The sequence below is a fragment of the Amphibalanus amphitrite genome, unplaced genomic scaffold (genome assembly GCF_019059575.1).
Source record: "Amphibalanus amphitrite isolate SeventyFive unplaced genomic scaffold, NRLGWU_Aamphi_draft 000347F_arrow, whole genome shotgun sequence".
Lineage (NCBI taxonomy): Eukaryota > Metazoa > Arthropoda > Thecostraca > Balanomorpha > Balanidae > Amphibalanus > Amphibalanus amphitrite.
The window spans coordinates 254,404-273,441 of NW_024881842.1; the positions used below are offsets into that span (position 1 = coordinate 254,404).

At 44.5% G+C, this 19,038-nt stretch overlaps 2 protein-coding genes across 2 annotated transcripts; both read left to right on the plus strand.

The window, feature by feature from the left end:
- The first annotated feature begins 5,246 nt into the window (after nt 1-5,246).
- On the plus strand, nt 5,247-10,296 carry LOC122389186 (adhesive plaque matrix protein-like). Its single transcript, XM_043380953.1, has 4 exons — nt 5,247-5,254; nt 5,476-5,940; nt 9,448-9,531; nt 9,787-10,296. Exons 1-4 carry the CDS (start codon nt 5,249-5,251, stop codon nt 10,264-10,266), a joined length of 1,035 nt encoding a protein of 344 aa, XP_043236888.1. The 5' UTR covers nt 5,247-5,248; the 3' UTR covers nt 10,267-10,296.
- A 5,430-nt stretch (nt 10,297-15,726) lies between these two features.
- Nucleotides 15,727-16,591, plus strand: LOC122389197 (adhesive plaque matrix protein-like). The gene is made up of 2 exons (XM_043380975.1): nt 15,727-15,745; nt 15,977-16,591. Exons 1-2 carry the CDS (start codon nt 15,740-15,742, stop codon nt 16,508-16,510), a joined length of 540 nt encoding a protein of 179 aa, XP_043236910.1. The 5' UTR covers nt 15,727-15,739; the 3' UTR covers nt 16,511-16,591.
- Nucleotides 16,592-19,038: the final 2,447 nt, after the last annotated feature.

Consider the following 19,038-nt stretch of genomic DNA (forward strand, 5'->3'; position numbering starts at 1 on the left):
TTGGCTTACTTTTTCGCCGTGCGGTACGGAACAGCGCGCAGATATGCACGAGTGTACATTGGAGAATCATGAAAAATGGTATGCTTGCAAGTCCAACGATGAGGATGACATTGACTAACAGGGATAACACAAAGCCCATCTCGGAGATCAATGCAATGCAGTCAATGCAATCAAGGTGGAGTAGGAAAGAGAATGTGACAAATGATAATAAAATTGATGCTGAGTGGCTTATCCCGTGACAAGGACAGCCATTATAGTCCTGAGTAATTAGGACAGAGGTCAACGTAGGCCATTGCTCATCGATTATTGCTCAACTCAATTAATCAGTAGTTTGGCGAAAGGAGAAAGAGCAACTATGTTCTGGGGCGTAGTAGGGCTATCCTATTTTTGCAGAACAGTGCCGAGGTCGAGAGCGTGAGTTTTTTTAACCGTCCATAACTTTTGCCCAAACTGCAGTAATGATTCCGATGGACATGGTTTCGAGATAGATCGAATCCCACGCTCAGCAAAAAAATTTGCACTTTTTAATCATATTGCCCGGCTGGGAGCTCCCGGCTAGACGACATCACGACACTATTCGAGCAGCATGACTGGCAATGTTGCCAGTCATGCTGCTCGAATAGTGTTAGTAAACGCTAGGAATATGCTAGCGCTGAGGGCTCCGCCACCCTTCACAAGGGTCCGGATACCCTCCCCCCCCCTCCAGTAAGTTCACTTCCATTATGCAGCCTAAATGTATAAAAGTGTACAATTTTGATCGAGGCATCCCTCCATCAATTCCAAACCCGTGGTGGAGCTCCTGGCTGGCTTTTGACTTTATTTTACTGACTTTGTTGTACTTCGGGCAGCATCACAAAACATGAAAAACATGATTCATGCATTGATACTTTCCAAGTTTCAGTCTTCAATCTTGTTCAAATGCTGCAGCTAAGACTAGCTGTCACAAATCGTTGGACTATTTTTTCATATTGTGTAGTTTACTTTCGTTTCAGATGTATCAAGATATGTCTTTCGTTTCCAGTTTCCACTGATGACACAATTTTTATGATAGTTTGGCATAGTATCCTCTATTTTCCTGTCGTTATTCCCATGCGTTACCCACTCTTTCCATGTTCTGTTCATCCCTGGATTAGCATCAGTAGATCGCTGACCGCTCCCACGCATTGAGCGCCTTTCTCAGTCGTGTGCAGACGCCCTTTTGCAGCTGCCTCAGGTGCGGGACGGGTTCAGACGCCACTCAGCTAGATTTAGCTCTCCTCAAGCACGGCATTGTCTGCTCCCGACGCGGCACTAATCTGCGGCACATGGTATTCGCGGATACTTATGCTCTCAGATGTGATTTCCCAGCAGGTTACATTGATTTCCAGCTACATGTGTGCGATATAAATAATACTCTGCATTCTGTAAGGCTCATTTATTTCCACTCGCCACAAATAGCCTATCGTGGTTCTTTACCTTACGGCTATCGTTCCAATAATTGCTAAAAAGATAAATAGCTCAGTCACTCGGGAATCGTAACACCAAGACGAGATATTCTCAATATCAGACAGTAACCCGCGCCCCACTGGGGTCTGCGTATAACACGCCCTACTGGGGGGGGGCTATTCATAGCCCCCCTCCAAACCCCGAAGCTACTGGGCCGATGGCCAAAATTCAAACGGCGTCTGATAGCCTCGGAAAACTGTCGAGCGAAACCTAACTTTATTGACCTCGATGTTACCGATGACGTCAAGATCAGGTCAAAACAAAAATTATAATCGATGTTTGGCTTGTTCACATTTTGGGGTCTGGCCGCCGGCTTACAAGTCAGATAAGGCTCATTTTTGGTTTACGCCTTTAGATACCCGGAGGGTACCAAACTTGTACTTTGATTTTCAGGTCAGGGTCAGGTTATCACAGGTCACGGAAATTTTATATCATGAATCGGTCACGTGACACATGTTTACACATGTCCATTTTAGGCCATATATTTCGTATTCCGTGTCGTTTATGTCATTTGAGGTCATTTTAAGTTGAATTTAGCTGAGGTCAGGCCACCTTCAGGTAAAAAGGTCACATTTTAGTCAAAAGTTAAAATTTGCAACACAAAAGGTGTCTATCGAATGTAGTTCGAGGTCAGGACTCAGGAGCACGATGGTGCTATTTATATTGGTGTGCGATGTCAAATACATTATATATTCCCGACCGGGGCTGGGAAAATGCGTTTTATTCACCGAGGTTTTTGTGCGGAGGACCGAGTGCCGGTAGGCACGAGGTCCGTAGCAAAAAACCGAGGTGAATAAAACTGCATTTTCACAGCCCACGCAAGGCCTGGGCCAAGCCTGGGCTTGGGAAGAGATTTGGCCCACGGTTGGGAAGAGATTTACCACATGCCGTACCGGCGCAACACTTAATATCATATTCATTTGATATTTTACACTTTAATCTTAATATTGTGTTAATATTATATTAGTACTATGTTCATATTTATAGTCACTGTGATTATTTTTTGTGTTTTTCATTATTGGGCTGCGTTGAGTATTAGATGAAATTCCTACTTCCCCCTTATTTAGGGTTTGAAAAAGCTGAGGATGAAGATGGTGAAGCGCCAGAACCAGAAGTTAGAATAAAGATATGGAGTCCAGTAGGAGTGAGGAAACCGTGAGGAAAGCTGAAAATTGGGTGAAACGCTGAATCAAACGCGTCTTGGATCTCAGCTGGAACAATATCAAATGTTTCATTGTGGCACGTTAAGATGCTTCACGCATTTAAATTGATCGTTTTTTTTTTGCGTGCATTATGTAGAGATAATTATTATTCCGATTTCCGACCATGTTCTGCAGCAATAAATACATTGGCATTGGAACGATAACCTTGTTTAGTTGAATTACGTTGACAGCAAAAGTAAGTAAACACGCAGTCACTTACTTTTGCTGATGCTGTTAGTGAACACACAATCCGTAAATATCTTCTTTGAAATTGGTTCTTCCGCTCAGAATATTCAGTAAAATTTTGTCTGGGAAAATCAAAAAGCCCTAGGGCCGAATCGTTTCCCAAATACCTTCAACATTAGCCGAGGCGGGCCGAAGCCATTTCCCAAATGCACGTGCTAATGTTAAAGGGATATCTCGGCATGTGGTAATATACTGAAAATTGATTTGAAGAATTCGTAATAGTGAAATTCTTGCTATAATGCTTATAACTTGGTTATTTTTGAAGACATCCGGCTAAAACTTGCTGAGTATATCATGAGCATGTATTCTATCACATATATTCCGTCTTTTTATTGAAAAAGTCAAATACACTTTTTGAAAAAAGATGAAAATATAAATTTTGAAACTTAAAATAAATTATTTTCAAAATTTTCAGGATTTTGGAAATCCGAGATAGCAGTTTGACAGCCAGCTCTCACGTCCTTTCACGCAAAGAACTTGGATCTAGCTTAAAAACTGAGCTCTTGAGAACAATGGCGTAGTTCAATGCTTTGCGTCGAAATCGCCCGAACATGACGTCACTCTGACGTCATTTCCAGCCGACCTGTGGTAGCTACGAAGTTCATATTTTGCCAAAGGTGTCAAATGGATGCAGCCAAAGGTACTGGAAGTTTCGTGTCAATATGTTCAGCGGTTTAGAAGTTATTGCAGAAAAACGAGAGGCGGCTATGAATAGCCCCCCACCCCCCGTGGGGCGCTACGATCATCATCGTAGCTCCCAGCTCAGTGTGGTATTGGCCGCCTGTGTATAACATACCTACTTGAAACAGCTGATGAGCGTGCGTACTGGTGATTTAACTTTTTCAGTCAAAATGGGGTGGAGAGATTTAACTTTTTCAGGCAAAATAGGATGAAGAGAGTGGGCACATTTGTGCAAAAAAAAAGGATAAATCCATATATCTGTTCTTTGGGTGGTGCAATGACAGAAATGTTGATTGCAGTATGGAATGGAACTATTGTCGATATTTTTCTTGATAAAAAGTTATCCTCTAACATTATCGCTTCTTAAGAAAAATGACTTAATAAAACTACCATTGCACGAAACTGCCGCATGCGTATGGGGCACTTTCGTACATACAAAGGATGGGGCACTTTCGTGCACTTCCGCAAGGTTTGATGGATTACCAGGCATTACCAGAAATTTACCAAAACAAATTGGCAGTGGGGTATTTCACTCGATTCCTTTCGACAAGAATGTATTGCACAGCAAATGTAGAAAAAAATGAGCTGGCCAACAAGAATGTGCTAGCTGCCGGCCATCGGTCCACTTCTGTGACCTCGCAAAGGTCACGCCAATTGTCACGACGTTGCAAGCAGCCGAGACTGAGTCAAGCGAGCGTCATAAATGAAACCTACAACAGATAAAAGTCATAAATCGCATGAAAACGAAAGAAAATTTGCACGCATATGCCCCTGCCCCCTAGGCGGAACCTGTCCCAAAACGTTTTTTGTAATATATTTCAAAATTTCTCGTTGAAAAATGGCACTTTTTAAACAAACAAGCTTGCAACAACTCCGTGAATAGAGTGAGCTTCTTCGCCGTGAATTTTGCTGAACACTGTAAAAACCCATGTCAAAAACCAGCACCCTGTACCTGCTTATTTTAAGCAGGCTAACTGGGTGCTAAATTTTAGCACCCTTTTCGAAAAATAGCTCCCTGTGCCGGCTTATTTTAAGCACCATAAATGGTTGCAGCCATTTAGGGTGCTTAAAATAAGCCGGCACAGGGAGCTATTTTTCGAAAAGGGTGCTAAAACTTAGTACCCATTTAGCCTGCTTAAAATAAGCAGGTATAGGGTGCTGGTTTTTGACATGGGTGCTAAAGTTTTTTTACAGTGAACCGCATTTTGGAGTCAGGATCGCTAAAACGGGTGCGTTGAAAAAAGTTTGAAAGACGCACAAATAATACAACTTAATCATGGCATCCTCAGAGAGTGTCCCTATGGGGGTCCGGTGATAAGATTTGCAGCAATCCCTCATGAGTCCATTCCCTAAACTTGAGGGGCTTTATCTTGGCATATCAGGGCCTCACGCAGGCCCATCCACCCTAATCTAGAAGCCCCTATCCCTTTTGTTATAGGCAGGAAGACGATTGGGTTCATTCTATCTTTGCAACCGTCCGCTATGTGGCCGATGTCTCGCATAGGTCAGTAGACCGACCCGCGCTTCGCCCAGCCCTCCCACCGCACTGATTCAAGGTTACGCTACCTGACTGGTATAAAGGCAGGCCGGTCCGCCGTTCACAGTATCAGTCGTCAAAGACCCTATCTGCAAACATGAAGGTCAGTTTCCTCTCCTCAGCGTATTGCGGCTGGTGTTATGTGCTTGGTCTGTCATTCACATGATGACTTATTTACTAGTGCTTTGTAAAGGCAGCCACTTAGACCACACATTTTACTCTTTCTTTTTTAGATGTTCTTCTGGACGTTCAGAGCTAGAATGAAGGAATAAGAATATCTAAAATTTAAGCAGCACACGTCTAACTTTTACCTTTGTCTTCCAGTTCTTCGTCGTTGCTGCCCTGGTGGCCGTGGCTGCCGCCGCCCCCTCCACCCCCTACAGCCCCCGGCCGGCCTACCACCCGGCCCCGGCCTACCACCAGCCGTCCTACAAGGAGCCCGCTCAGCCGTACCAGTTCGACTACGCCGTCAACGACCACTACTCGGGCGCCGTCTTCTCGCAGAACGAGAACAGCGACGCTAGCAACGTCAACGGCTACTACTCGGTCAACCTGCCCGACGGCCGTGTGCAGACGGTCAAGTACGTGGCTGACCAGCAGGGCTACGGAGGCTACAACGCCGAGGTGACCTACGAGGGCGAGGCCCGCTACGACGAGTACAAGCCCAGCTACAAGCCCAGCTACAAGCCCGCTTCGTACGCCGCTCCGTCCTACCAGCCCGCCTACAAGCCCGCTTACAAGCCCGCCTACAAGCCCGCCTACCAGCCCGCCTACAAGCCGGCCTACAACTAAATGCTTTAAAACGTTACTTTATTTATAGCATTTGTGATATCATCTGATTACTGTCCGTCATGTGTACATATTTGTGAGTACAAAAAGAATACATACATTTCGGTGCACTTCATTGTGTTTATGATAGGAGAATGGATAGGAGCATGAAGAGGAGCATGATTTACAGAGAAAATAAGCCCGTAAGATGCCTTTTGGGGCGACAAACGAGCGAGCGAGAGAGTGAGCCCGGCACGTGCGCTAGTGGGAGGGGGTGCTTGAGCTTCCAACTGACTTGTGAACGACACCCCACTAATCGGTTTATAGCAGTGTGCCAAATTTGAGCGCAATACCCAGTCGCTCGTGAGATATGGAAGCGCCACTCTGCACGTGCACACTTGCAAACTGGGTCTGATCTGAATTTTGTACGGCACACTACTCGCCGTTCTCTAACTGACCCGTATATACCACCTTTGAACGCAATCAGCCCAGCCGTTCTCGAGATCTGAAATGTACCCCTGCACGTGCGCACGTGCAGTATCACTCCAGCCGTTACATATGGACATGCATCTTCCGATGGGTTCCTGCGTGCGTGAATAGTTTCAGTGCAATCAACCCACTATTTGCCGAGTTATTGTAATGGAAACAATATTCACAACTCTTTATTTTGCATATGCTAGGGGCAGGGGAGTCACCCACACGTATCGAGAGTATCCGGTGCTTGGTAGATGAGATGCAACTACCCTTACAAATTACAGGAAGTTAATCACCCCAGCGGTTACTGAAATTTCTAGCAGAAACGCTTCTTCATTAAAACAACTTGAACACCCTTGAACTTTCACGTAGCACGTGGCACGACGGTCACCTAGCCATTGCCGGCCGAGGGGGGAGTGGATACCGCTCCCCCTGATATTTTTTCCGCGATATCTCAAAATACGCCGGCGAAAAAGAGCTGAAACTCGGCGTACCTAATCTTTGATTCCATCCGATTTTTTGACACCACATACATTTTCAGGTCAGGTCAGGTCATTGACCTATGGCGTCATAATTAAACCTCTGCACTGTCCTAAATTGTCTCACCTTCGCAACACCCTCAGTGCCAAAAACGCTTTCATAAGGATATGAAACATATAGGAAGTAGTATCATCCAGAAGTTTCACAACGTGTATGTCTCGGATTTTTCCTGCAGGTCACATGAGGTCAGGTCGGTCGCGTGACCTGACCATATATGTCAACGGGGAAAATAAAAACTGCTATTTTGGCGCCGGTAACGATCTCATACTATCTCAAGCACACACAATCGGGGTTTCATGCACTCCTTGCCAGGCCTGATGCTTCGCTTTTGCATTGTTGACCTTGTTTGACGTCATTTATGACGTCACTAGGGTCAGAATAGTTTTTCGTTAATAATTCCCAAGCAAATTGCGGTAGGGAGTCAGGAAAGTCAACAAACTCAGAAAGATCTGCTAAATCGAATGATATGCTATATAACCTCCTTCGACCAACTTCGTTACCTGGGGCTCTGACCTGATTTTGACCCGAGGTCAACACCTTAATTGACCTCATCCGAAGCAAAAAGTAAACCATTCGACGCGCCTGAGCGAGGCAAACCGATACTCATGCTAACATCGCGGCTCTGCGGCCGTTTTTGCGAAGTTATTTAATCAAAAACCGAATCAATGTCTTGGGCCACTTGACCTGACCTCAGAGGTTACCGGCTAATCTGAGACCTTAAAATCTGGTACCAGTCGCTGCGTCTCGTAACAGCGCACACAGTTGTTTTTCTGCGAGGGTGTAGCTCCATCAGGAGTGAAGCGGCGAGGGGGCTAGTACCCGCCTCCCCTAGCCGTCGTGTAGGTATGTAGAAAACGTATAGGTCCGGCGAGGGTTAAACTGATATGGTCAACTTTAAAGAACAGACTTGCTATCTTTCAGGATTTACGCTCACGCAACACCAGCAGGAAGATAGACGTCTTGACAAAATACAAAAAAAAAAATATTTTCTAAAATTATCAGGAAAGGCATAAAATAAAAACTTATGTCATTTTTCTGAAGTAGAAACGAGAACAAAGCCGTGCATATTTAGATATAAAAATATGAAATAGAACGTAACTACATGGTGATGTGCCGCCTTCATCGTCGCGTGCATGGTGTGTCATTTATTTTGATCCATGACTGTCACTATAAATCAGCTGCAGTGCCTAGTCAGAAAAAACGCCCGTAACGTTACCGCAATTTTATTTCTGGTCTTCCATCATTGTAACATTTCGAAATTCTTTTAGTTTCTGCCAAGCGAGGACGTGTATCTTATCCCTCGCATGTAAGCGGCGTTTGCCAGCTTCTAATGTTAAGGGGGGTCGGTTGGACCCCCCCTTGCCGTTTGGCCCCTGATCGAGCTAGAGCTTCGCGGAAAACACGAGCGTATTGCCCGTGATGAGTGGAAGCCGATGATACCCAATTTTAAGGTCCTAGGTTACTGGTTGACCTTCCAGGTCAGGTCAATGACCCAAAGTTGGGAAATCGGGGCCAGTGAGAAAGTCGTAAAGTGTGGCTGCTAAGGGGTTTTCGGGGTGCTGATCACGAATATCGTGTTAGTTTTGATCATGGATGATGTCTTCATGCATTTAGACCAGGTCAGGTCAGGTCAGGTCAGGTCAACCAGTAGGGGTCGTGACGGGATTTCGTAGTACGTGTCAACCGCCTCTGACAGCTTCGTAACATGTTACGAAGGCACCAAAACTACTTCGTAAATGTTCAAATGGTTGCTAAATTCGAATTCAGCTCCAAAAACTAGCCTAGAAACATGTACAGCTCGAAAAAGTGAACCGAGGTCACCAAAGGTCAGTGACCTGACCTGACATTCAGGTGGCCTTGACATCCACCCAAATGCATGGGAGCAACATCAAATCTCATGTTTGAGCGTTTGAAACCACGAGAAGCTTGCAAACGCGCGGCTAATGCGAGCCGACATACGCCGAATCGCGATTCCGGCCAAACATGGCCTCGAGAAATAGGTCACAGGTCAAAGGTCACTTGGGTCAGGGTCATGAAATTTTCAGGGGAGGTGTAAAATTGATCAACTCGAGTGTACTGAAAGTTTCGTTGCGATCGGCCGCTTTTTGCTCGCGAGTTATTCGCGAAAAAACCATGGGGGGGGGGGGTCCATCCGACCCCCTCCCCTGCACATGCGAGGGTTATATGACGTATGTATGACGGACGTATGCCTGATTGACTGACTGATTGTCACTGCATCAAATGTATCTCCAATAACATACAGCGACTGACTAGCATGAATGCTGGCATTTTACGCATCGTCCTTAGCGAAAAAGTCAACCCAGACAAGTACGCTAGAAAATAAAAACGAAAAGAAAGAGAAACAATTAATCGACAGAGAGCGCATAAAAATATCGCACCTTAGGGTCAAAACAAGTTCCATCACACACAATTCCTTTTCTCTGCATCTTCATATAGGCCGAACCAGAACTTCTACCTGTACAGTGTTCGGCCCCTCCCACCCTCCAACCCAAGGTTACGGTCGCTGGCTGGTATAAAGGCAGGCGGGTCCGCCGTTCACAGTATCAGTCGCCAAAGACCGAATCTGCAAACATGAAGGTCAGTTTCCTTCGCTCAGTGCGGCTTCCATTAGATGCCTTTTGCCTGGCATCTCCACACTAGTTATTGGGATTAGCATACACTCATATTCTACTCGTATGCTTTGTTCAGCGATTTTCGATTTGTGTACCTACCTGCACATTTTATTTTTAGCCGTGAAGTTAGTTTGACTGTTAAAGTAGGCAAAGACATTGAGTATGACATTCAAAAGATCTATTGAAACCTCATTAACTAACTTCTGTTTTACCGTTGCAGTTCTTCGTCGTTGCTGCCCTGGTGGCCGTGGCTGCCGCCGCCCCCTCCACCCCCTACAGCCCCCGGCCGGCCTACCACCCGGCCCCGGCCTACCACCAGCCGTCCTACAAGGAGCCCGCTCAGCCGTACCAGTTCGACTACGCCGTCAACGACCACTACTCGGGCGCCGTCTTCTCGCAGAACGAGAACAGCGACGCTAGCAACGTCAACGGCTACTACTCGGTCAACCTGCCCGACGGCCGTGTGCAGACGGTCAAGTACGTGGCTGACCAGCAGGGCTACGGAGGCTACAACGCCGAGGTGACCTACGAGGGCGAGGCCCGCTACGACGAGTACAAGCCCAGCTACAAGCCCAGCTACAAGCCCGCTTCGTACCCCGCTCCGTCCTACCAGCCCGCCTACAAGCCTGCCTACAAGCCCGCCTACAAGCCCGCCTACAAGCCCGCCTACCAGCCCGCCTACAAACCGGCCTACAACTAAAAGTTTTAAAGTATCTTTTATTTATGTTATTAGTGATACCACCTGATCGTTGTCCATCATGTGTAAATATTTGTGAGACCAGAAATATATCAATTTCGAATCGATTTATTCATTATGCTTATCAAAGAGACACAATACGATTTTTTATGGAGAACGGGAAAAACTTACAGGATTATCATGAGCTTTAGTTTAGACGATGTGGGTCTGCTTTAACTTCGCTCAAAGCCGCTATGACCAGAATGATATTTGCCGAGACCCTCAGAGGCTTTAATTGGGCTTCCCTCGCCTGATGGGAGCTGCCATCCCCAGTAATTTTCCTGCGCTTAAAGGGAGATAATGAGCTTTCTTTTTTCTTAAATAAAAATTACTCGACATCTATACTATTTCTACTGTAGTTTCTATAAGATATGAAAATTTCCTAGCACATTTTCGTATGTGAAAAAGGTTTTTATTTTTGCAAAAAAGAAGCAGTACTTGCAGTACTTGTAACACCCACCGAAATGCGTTGTCCTTCTCTATAAAAAAGTCGCAGTATATGGCGCTTTTGTTTCAAACAGCGACGCTTGGGTTTTTGTTTATGTTATCGCCTTGTCGTTGCTTGGTTGTAAGGATTCTAATTTGAATTAGAGTTAATTCGGTTTAGAATTAATTAGATTCTAATTCGGGGGTACATAGTGCCTACTCTTCTTTGTTTCCAAGTATTATTTTGCGCCACAAACGAACGGCATGCGCCAGAAACGCAGCCAAATCTTGCGATTGCGACTACGAAATTCATTATTTTGGCGTCAGAGCCTGAAGCGAAAAATACAAGCATATTTATTTCAAAAAGACTTCAGGTTTGTCGAACGGTGTTATGAGAATTTTGATAACAGTACTGCATAAGTTTTTCAGTGATGCCGCAAAAGTGTTGTATCTATCTTCTTTTATTGTGTAGTCGGCGGGACCGATTCAAAATTGAGTCGTTGCTACTAAAATAGCAGCATATGGCGTCAGATGATGAACAGGAAAAATAGTTGCGTAAATTTAGACATAAACCAACCCCAAACCATGAATATCTTTTGAAGGCACTATAGACGACCATTAACTAACTAGATGTGATGAAGATCAAATGTAAGGAATACGCTCATTTTACAAAATTACATGCAAGTACCAAAAAGTGATGTAAGTACTTATTCAACGGTCATTTTCAGCGCTCCCCGCTAACGTGACTTCAAGTTGAGATATTTGCGGCAAGGTACCGAATTGAGCAAAATGGTTTTAATTTACATTATAACTTGTTGTGTTTTGTCAGAAAATGGTCCTAACTCAGATTTTGTGGAAAAGGGTCATTATCTCCCTTTAATAAGCCATCTTTGGAATGAGATGTTTCATGCTTGATTTTTCGAATAACTGCTTTTCTATCTTTTTTCTACACCGCAACCCTTGAACAGGTGACCAGGAGTGTTCCCTCCCCCATCCCAGCGCCACACAGTACCTTATCGTTAACACCGGAAAACTAATAATAAGTCGCGGCAGTCCCAGGTAGGGAAGAGTTGGGGAAAGCGGTCATCCTAACGATTTTTCGATGCCGACGCTTTATTTTTTTTTAACGTGGAAAGATTCTTTCTATACCAATGTGATCCCTATCAAATTGCCTTTTATTTCAATTGCGTTTCATTTCCAAAGGTGGTAAAATATGGGAGATATTGGCAAAACTTTAAGCCATGCGTTTTGGCCACTTTACCTCATACCCTGCAGAGCAAAGCGGCCTGCACATGCGATTTCTAAAGTCCCGATGTGAGAAACAGAATAGTTGCCTCATGTACGACTAGGGTATTTGATGGTGACAAGGTTTAAACGAGGATGGGTGTTTAATTTGTCATCTTCCCACCTGTAGGTAAACAAAGAAAGAACATTCATGGAAAAACATTTAGTTGCATTGTTTGGTAACTTATCTAACTGAAAAGTGGCCGAGATGAATGCATGGCGACATATTTCAATAATAATAACGTTTGTTTTCCAGATGAAAACAATTCGTGGTCAATTCGGAGCTGGCCACTTAGCCCCGTCCACTTTCCCAAGCATATCGTCCAAAACAAAAATATTCCACCTCAGCTAGTAGTGGAGCATATAACATTAAAATTGCTAAATGACATCCACAATTACCACTAATGCATGAACGAGATCCCTTAACTAAATTCCATACGGTTTTGGATTGAAACAACATTTAAAAATCGTAAAAATAGTTAGTAACCTGGCAAGAAAGGCTTTTCCATGCATCACAGAACAATGGCGATGGGCCGGAAATCCAAGTCTGGCTCTCTCAAAGGACTGCGAAGAGAAGTATAAGAGAAGTATACTTGGCAACCATAAATATAGGAGCTGACACCAGCTGTGGAGGGTTAAAACGATGGGTGGCCGCTTTGCCACGGGGCTCTCGCCTAATAGACAAACAAAACAAAAGGCGAACATAGGTGGAATAAGCCTGCTGCTAGTATAATATTAAGAGAGAAGCAAAGTATTCACAACTACAAACAATTAGTGAGTGCAGCGTCTACTGAAAATTTCAAGTGTCTGTGGTCCTTAGCTTGGGAGATATGGCCTTATTGTTTACATAGTTAGGTTGTTTCATGACTCAAATGACCAATTTCCAACAACTTGAGTTGGCTATGGGTCTCGTAAACTTTTGACACCTTGATTTCGTTTTTCTTTTCTTTTTTTTTTGCCAGTCTTGCTTTTAAATCCATAAGTTTGTAAGCTCATAAAATTGTATCATGTCATTTGTCATTCGACCTGGCTGATCAAAAGGAATAAAATGACACCATTTCTAAAGTTCTAACTTCATTGCGCGCCAACTTAACAGTAAAAACGTACGTCAATATGACCTCCATTGATGCGACGGTAGCGTTCTTGCTGCAAACAAACATAAACCTAGCCACACATGGATATCAACTGATGTAGTACAACACAAAGATGTTAAAATGGAGTGGATAGCTCTAATATTTTTACAACTAGAGTATTTCGTAAATTTTTCCCTAGAATTCGGCATGACATCTAGATGACCTAGGGTCAACCGTGTTTTAAATGCCGGGATACATGTTATGGACGTAGCACATCCAGCAAGTCTATATCAAATGTATGCAAAGCTCTAGGCTTTGCGGGTATAAATAGTGTATTTTTATTGCTTTTTTCACAATGTCGTGGACTGCTGACCTGACCTGACGCCACTGGGGCTCAAAGTTCCTAGAACACGTCTCGAATTCCTAGCCCAAAAAGTGTCTTTAATATCGTGACGCCAAGTGCCACGGTGCTCACGCAATTCATGAAAAATTGTCATTCCGTTGCCGCTAAATTATTCCAATTTAACCCTGAACTTGTTCCGATTTTTGTGACCTTGTAACCTGACCTGAATTTTTTTAGGGAAAGTGAAAAAAGAATGTCCCTAGGGTATACTAAATATGGCGGGGCTAGGCGCCGCCATTTTTAAAATATCTGCCAAAACCCCTAGGGGTCATTAGTCTTCCAATGTAACTATTATAGTTAGTTATACAATTGGTATTAGACGAATTCTTATGATTAATTGGTTAACAGTTTGCAGGTGGAAGTAAAAGAGTAACTAGTTTTTTAACCCGCGCCCCGTTGAGGTCTTGCAGGTTCCACGTCCTGTTGGGGGGGGGGGGGTAAAGGGCCCCCCGTCCGGATCGGAAAAATTCAAACGGCAATCGAAAGAACTCATTAAGATGCACAAGATATGAAATCGATGACCTTAACCCGCGCACCGACGGGGGTCTGCGCCAACTTAGTACCGACGGGGGGGGGCGGATGACCGCCCCCCCCTGAGATCTCGAGAACGAAGCAAGATAGCGACAAGCGGTAAACGGCATCGGATACGCACGGTCAAGATCTACAATTTTTACTAAGGTCATTTTCAGGTCAGGTCAAAGATGACGTCACAGGGGTCGAAAAAGTCAAAATGGCGGCGCTAAATATGGAGAGAGTTTTTCTCGAATAACTTTCGAATTAGTCAAGATAGGAACAAACTAAGGGCATCATCGTGATCCTCTCGTCAATCCGCATCGAATGATATATATGTTGACCTCGAAAGGTCAAGGTCAAAGGTTGACCTCAGGTCACGTGACCTCGAGGTCATCATGTATATCATTCGATGCGTCTTGACGAGCTGAACATAATGAGACCATCCACGCGTCTGTATCTTGTTCCTGTACGGAGTTATTGGCCAAAAACCTTTGGTGACCTTTGATGACGTCACATGACCTCACAGCTGCCCAACAGCAAAACAGACCTCAAGGTAGTGAAGGTTGATCGTATATGAAGTCATGTATGGTATATGGGGCCATTCCGACCCGTTTTAGTGGTAAAAACAGGGAGCTGATTTTTCCCCCATTGACTTATAATGGGGAGGTCGCGAAATTGACCTGACCTTAGGTCACCGATATCAAAATTCCGAGATATACAAATTGTAGCTACTAATGACCTAATAACATCCTGCGACTTTCAAAGGCCTCCGACATCTACTGTAGCTCTGGCACGGTGACAAAGTTGCAAAAAAGTGACTTGAGGTTGGGTCATTCAAAGTGACCTGGTGACCTGACCTTGAAAGTTAGGAGGTTAAAACTTGCACACCATGTGTAAAATTGATAAGGGAATAGTCATACCAAATTTCGCGGCGCTACGCGCCGCGGTTTTCCCGCTATTCGCGAAAAACCTCAGGGGGGGGCGGATATCCGCCCCCCCCGTCGGTGCGCGGGTTAATAGGTATTTGAGCTGTGACGTTACAGGGAGGTCAAACAAGGTCAAATCAGTCCAATTTGCAATGACGAGAAGTCGGTCATAAAAATGAAATCTAAGTTTTCAAAATGAGTCTGGATATGATGTATATGATAGATCTCGCATGTGGATAGTCACCTGAGTGGTAAAATTTATGTCCGGAGAGGTACGGAAAGTTTCAAGTCGAAATTCGCAGCCGTTTCTGAGTTATCTCCGAAAAACCATAGCCCGCCCCCCCCCCCCCAACGGGTCGCGGGTTAATGCTGAAAAATATGTAATTGCAGCGTTGCTGCGGAATTGACTTGTCATCTTTCAGCATTTGCGTTTATGCATCGCCCGTACCTTGTTAAACAAATATTCACACAAAATATATAAAATCATCATCTAAACCATGCAATATACACATCCAGTATCAACTTCATGTCATTCTTGGCAGAAGAAAAATAATTAACTCGAGACATATTTCAACGCCAAATAAAACAATTGATCGACAGAGAGTTTAACGGTTAGAATATGTACTTATGTAGAGGTCGAAAGAAATTACGCGACAAGGCATTTCCTTTTCACTACATCTTCATATACGTCGTCCCAATCTAACTGTTCAGCCCTGCCCTCCCTCCAACCCAAGGTTACGGTCGCTGGCTGGTATAAAGGCAGGCCGGCCCGCCGTTCACAGTATCAGTCGCCAAAGAGCCAATCTGCAAACATGAAGGTCAGTTCCCTCCGCTCAGTGTTGCTCCTGCTAAGTGCCATTTTCCTAGTGGTTGGGCCTAACATACGCTTGAATGCTTCATGCTCTGCTCAGCTCATGCTCATGATCATCCGACTCATTTCTGAGTTTAAGTCAGCTATTTCAACTGTTGAAGTGAATTGTTCTTAGAAGATGATGTTGTAAAGAACTTCCTAAAACCACCGATGTATAACTTCTTTTTTACCATTGCAGTTCTTCCTCGTTGCTGCCCTGGTGGCCGTGGCTGCCGCCGCCCCCTCCACCCCCTACAGCCCCCGGCCGGCCTACCACCCGGCCCCGGCCTACGCACCGGCCCCCGCCTACCACCAGCCGTCCTACAAGGAGCCCGCTCAGCCGTACCAGTTCGACTACGCCGTCAACGACCACTACTCGGGCGCCGTCTTCTCGCAGAACGAGAACAGCGACGCCAAGAACGTCAACGGCTACTACTCGGTCAACCTGCCCGACGGCCGTGTGCAGACGGTCAAGTACGTGGCTGACCAGCAGGGCTACGGAGGCTACAACGCCGAGGTGACCTACGAGGGCGAGGCCCGCTACGACGAGTACAAGCCCAGCTACAAGCCCAGCTACAAGCCCGCTTCGTACGCCGCTCCGTCCTACCAGCCCGCCTACAAGCCCGCCTACAAGCCCGCCTACAAGCCCGCCTACCAGCCCGCCTACAAGCCTGCCTACAAGGCCGCTTACCAGCCCGCCTACAAGCCGGCCTACAAGCCCGCCTACAACTAAAGACATGCAGTTATGACCTGAAAGTGATATTTATGCAAATATGTATGTGCTTTGGTGTGTATGGTCCTGTTGTGTTATAATACACAATCTGCTTGACACTTGAACTTTGTTTTTACGGGTTAGCTAAGTTATGTTATATTTCAGACCATTCGCTGCGAAACACCGTATTAGTACGGTTAGAATGAAATTTCGTCGATTTATTAGAGCTCGTTGGCATTTTAGTTAGTTTTAATATTGAATATTTTTGAAGGAGTTAACAATGGAATACAATTTATTTATAGTCATACTTCATGCTATTTATCTAATGGCCATATCTTCGCTACGCTTAAGGTGGCAATTACATATTATAACATAAAACGACATTTTTGACATGCTGTAAATCTAGGATATACTGTTTGGATATACTTATTTCATTTCCTAGCAGTTGCAGGCTCGGGCTCAGTTTCACCAAGTGCGGTAAACTCAATTTGGGGTAAAATACCAAACTACCCCACTCCGTAACTACAAATATACTACCCCAAAATTAAGTTAACCTAACTTGGTGAGGTTGGGCACTTGGCCCAATCTCACCAAGTTATGTAATCTTAATTTTGGGGTAGTATATTTGTAGTTATGTAGTGGGGTTAGTTTGGTACTTTACCCCAAATTGAGTTAACCGCACCTGGTGAAACTGGGCACGGAAGGGTCCTGACAAAATATCGAAACGCGAAACATTGAATCACCGAACATTGAGGCATATGTACTATCGAATCGAAGTAGACAAAATATCGAAGCGCAAAATATCGGATCACATAACATGGAGGCATATTGTAGTCGTGGCGAAAAATAAAAAGCAGAATATCGAACGGGCAAAATATCGAACGCAAACTATCAATATACGGCGGCGCTACTCGCCACCACTTTCTTTACACCTTGTCCTCCATCTTCTCTGCACCTTTTTTTGTTAGGACCAGCCATCAGGTTTTCAATGCTAAGTCAAGAGGTCACCTGGCTCTTCATAAAAGCCTTCCAGCAATTGTTAGCGATATTGTTGACAGGCATGCTAGAACGATAAAAGCACCTTGAATGGGTATAGCTCAACGACGTAGATCGCCTTATATGCAACGTGACCTTTTCCGGTCAGGCTATGAACGTAGGCCTTAGGCTAACTTTTTCATATAGGATCTTTCCAGGCAAAATTATCACAAGATCAAAAGAAAATATAACAAGTTCATTCGACGCGTCTTGATGAAAGAAGCACGCTATTGGTTAAATTTTTGTCATTCTAAATTCTTTGGCTAAAAGTTACTGCAGAAAAAATTGTTACAATGCTAATTTCAAGCAAAAACTTTTTCAAATAATAAATGTTAATTAAGTTCTAAATTTCCAATATCCGAGAAAGCAGTTTTGCAACTTTATCAATTTCACACCATTTGTACAGAATATTGTGTACCCTCAAAGCTGTATGGCGTGGCAGGTCTTCCTGCAAAAACTATTTTGGGTTGAAATTGGTAGAAAATGACGTTTTTAACGTCATTTATGGCTAACTTAGCATAGCTTCTGAAAAACATTTTAGCTCAAGTTGTAAAGTCGATGCCCAGAGGAGTCCAGCAAGTTTGTTGACAAAGCCGTTTTCGAGCCGAGCTATCTGGCCAATGCACCTAATTTGACCAAATATGCACAAAATCTCTTTTACAACATGACCCTTCATATCTCGAACTTATTTCAGTGTTTTAATCGAGAATAATGTCTGATAATTTGACAAATGAGGTATATATAAGCATCTGTGCAACCCAAATTGATAACTTTTAAGAAACACACTGAATCTAATTTGACCAAATCTGCACCTAATTTGACCATACCTGCACCTAATGCGCACCAAATGTGTATCAAATAGCTGTCGTGCAAACGGCTAATACATGCAAAACTTTAGGAGCTATCGACAGAAAAAGAATGGGGGGGGGGGGCTACTTTGCCCATTTCTCCCTACAGGGCGCGGGCTAACTTTGAACTGACCCAAACTGACCTGTAACCTGTCTTGACCCTCGCCGCCAGCCAAGGGGGGGGGGCGGGTGCCGCACCCTCCCATAGGTTTTTTCGCGATAGTTCCGAACACGCTGGCGATAGAGAGCTGAAACTTGGCATACCTGACCTTTGATTCAAGCCAGATCTTTTCATACCAACCACATTAATGGGCTATGTCAGGTCACTGACCTATGACGTCATAAGTGAACCTCTGCACGGTCTTCAGATATCGCAACTTTGCAACGCCCTTACTGCCAGAGGAGCTTTCACAGGGAAATGAAACTTGTAGGAACTAGTATCCATTACGAGCCTCACAACTTGTATATCTCGGATTTTTCCTTAAGGTCATATGAGGTCAGGTCATTTTCGTGACCTCACCATAAGTCAATGTGGAAAAATGAAAACTGTTTTTCTGGCGCCGGAAACGATCTCCAACTGTCTCAAGCACACAGAATCGTGATTTGATGCACTCCTTGCAAGGTTCGATGCATCACTTTTGCAATGTTGACCTTGCGTGACGTCAT

Bases quoted from the DNA above. Each gene is read 5' to 3' on its own strand.
- LOC122389186 (XM_043380953.1), top strand. The intron at 5,941-9,447 runs TAAATGCTTTAA...CTCCAACCCAAG, and splicing joins CCTACAAGCCGGCCTACAAC to GTTACGGTCGCTGGCTGGTA. The intron at 9,532-9,786 runs GTCAGTTTCCTT...TTACCGTTGCAG, and splicing joins CCGAATCTGCAAACATGAAG to TTCTTCGTCGTTGCTGCCCT.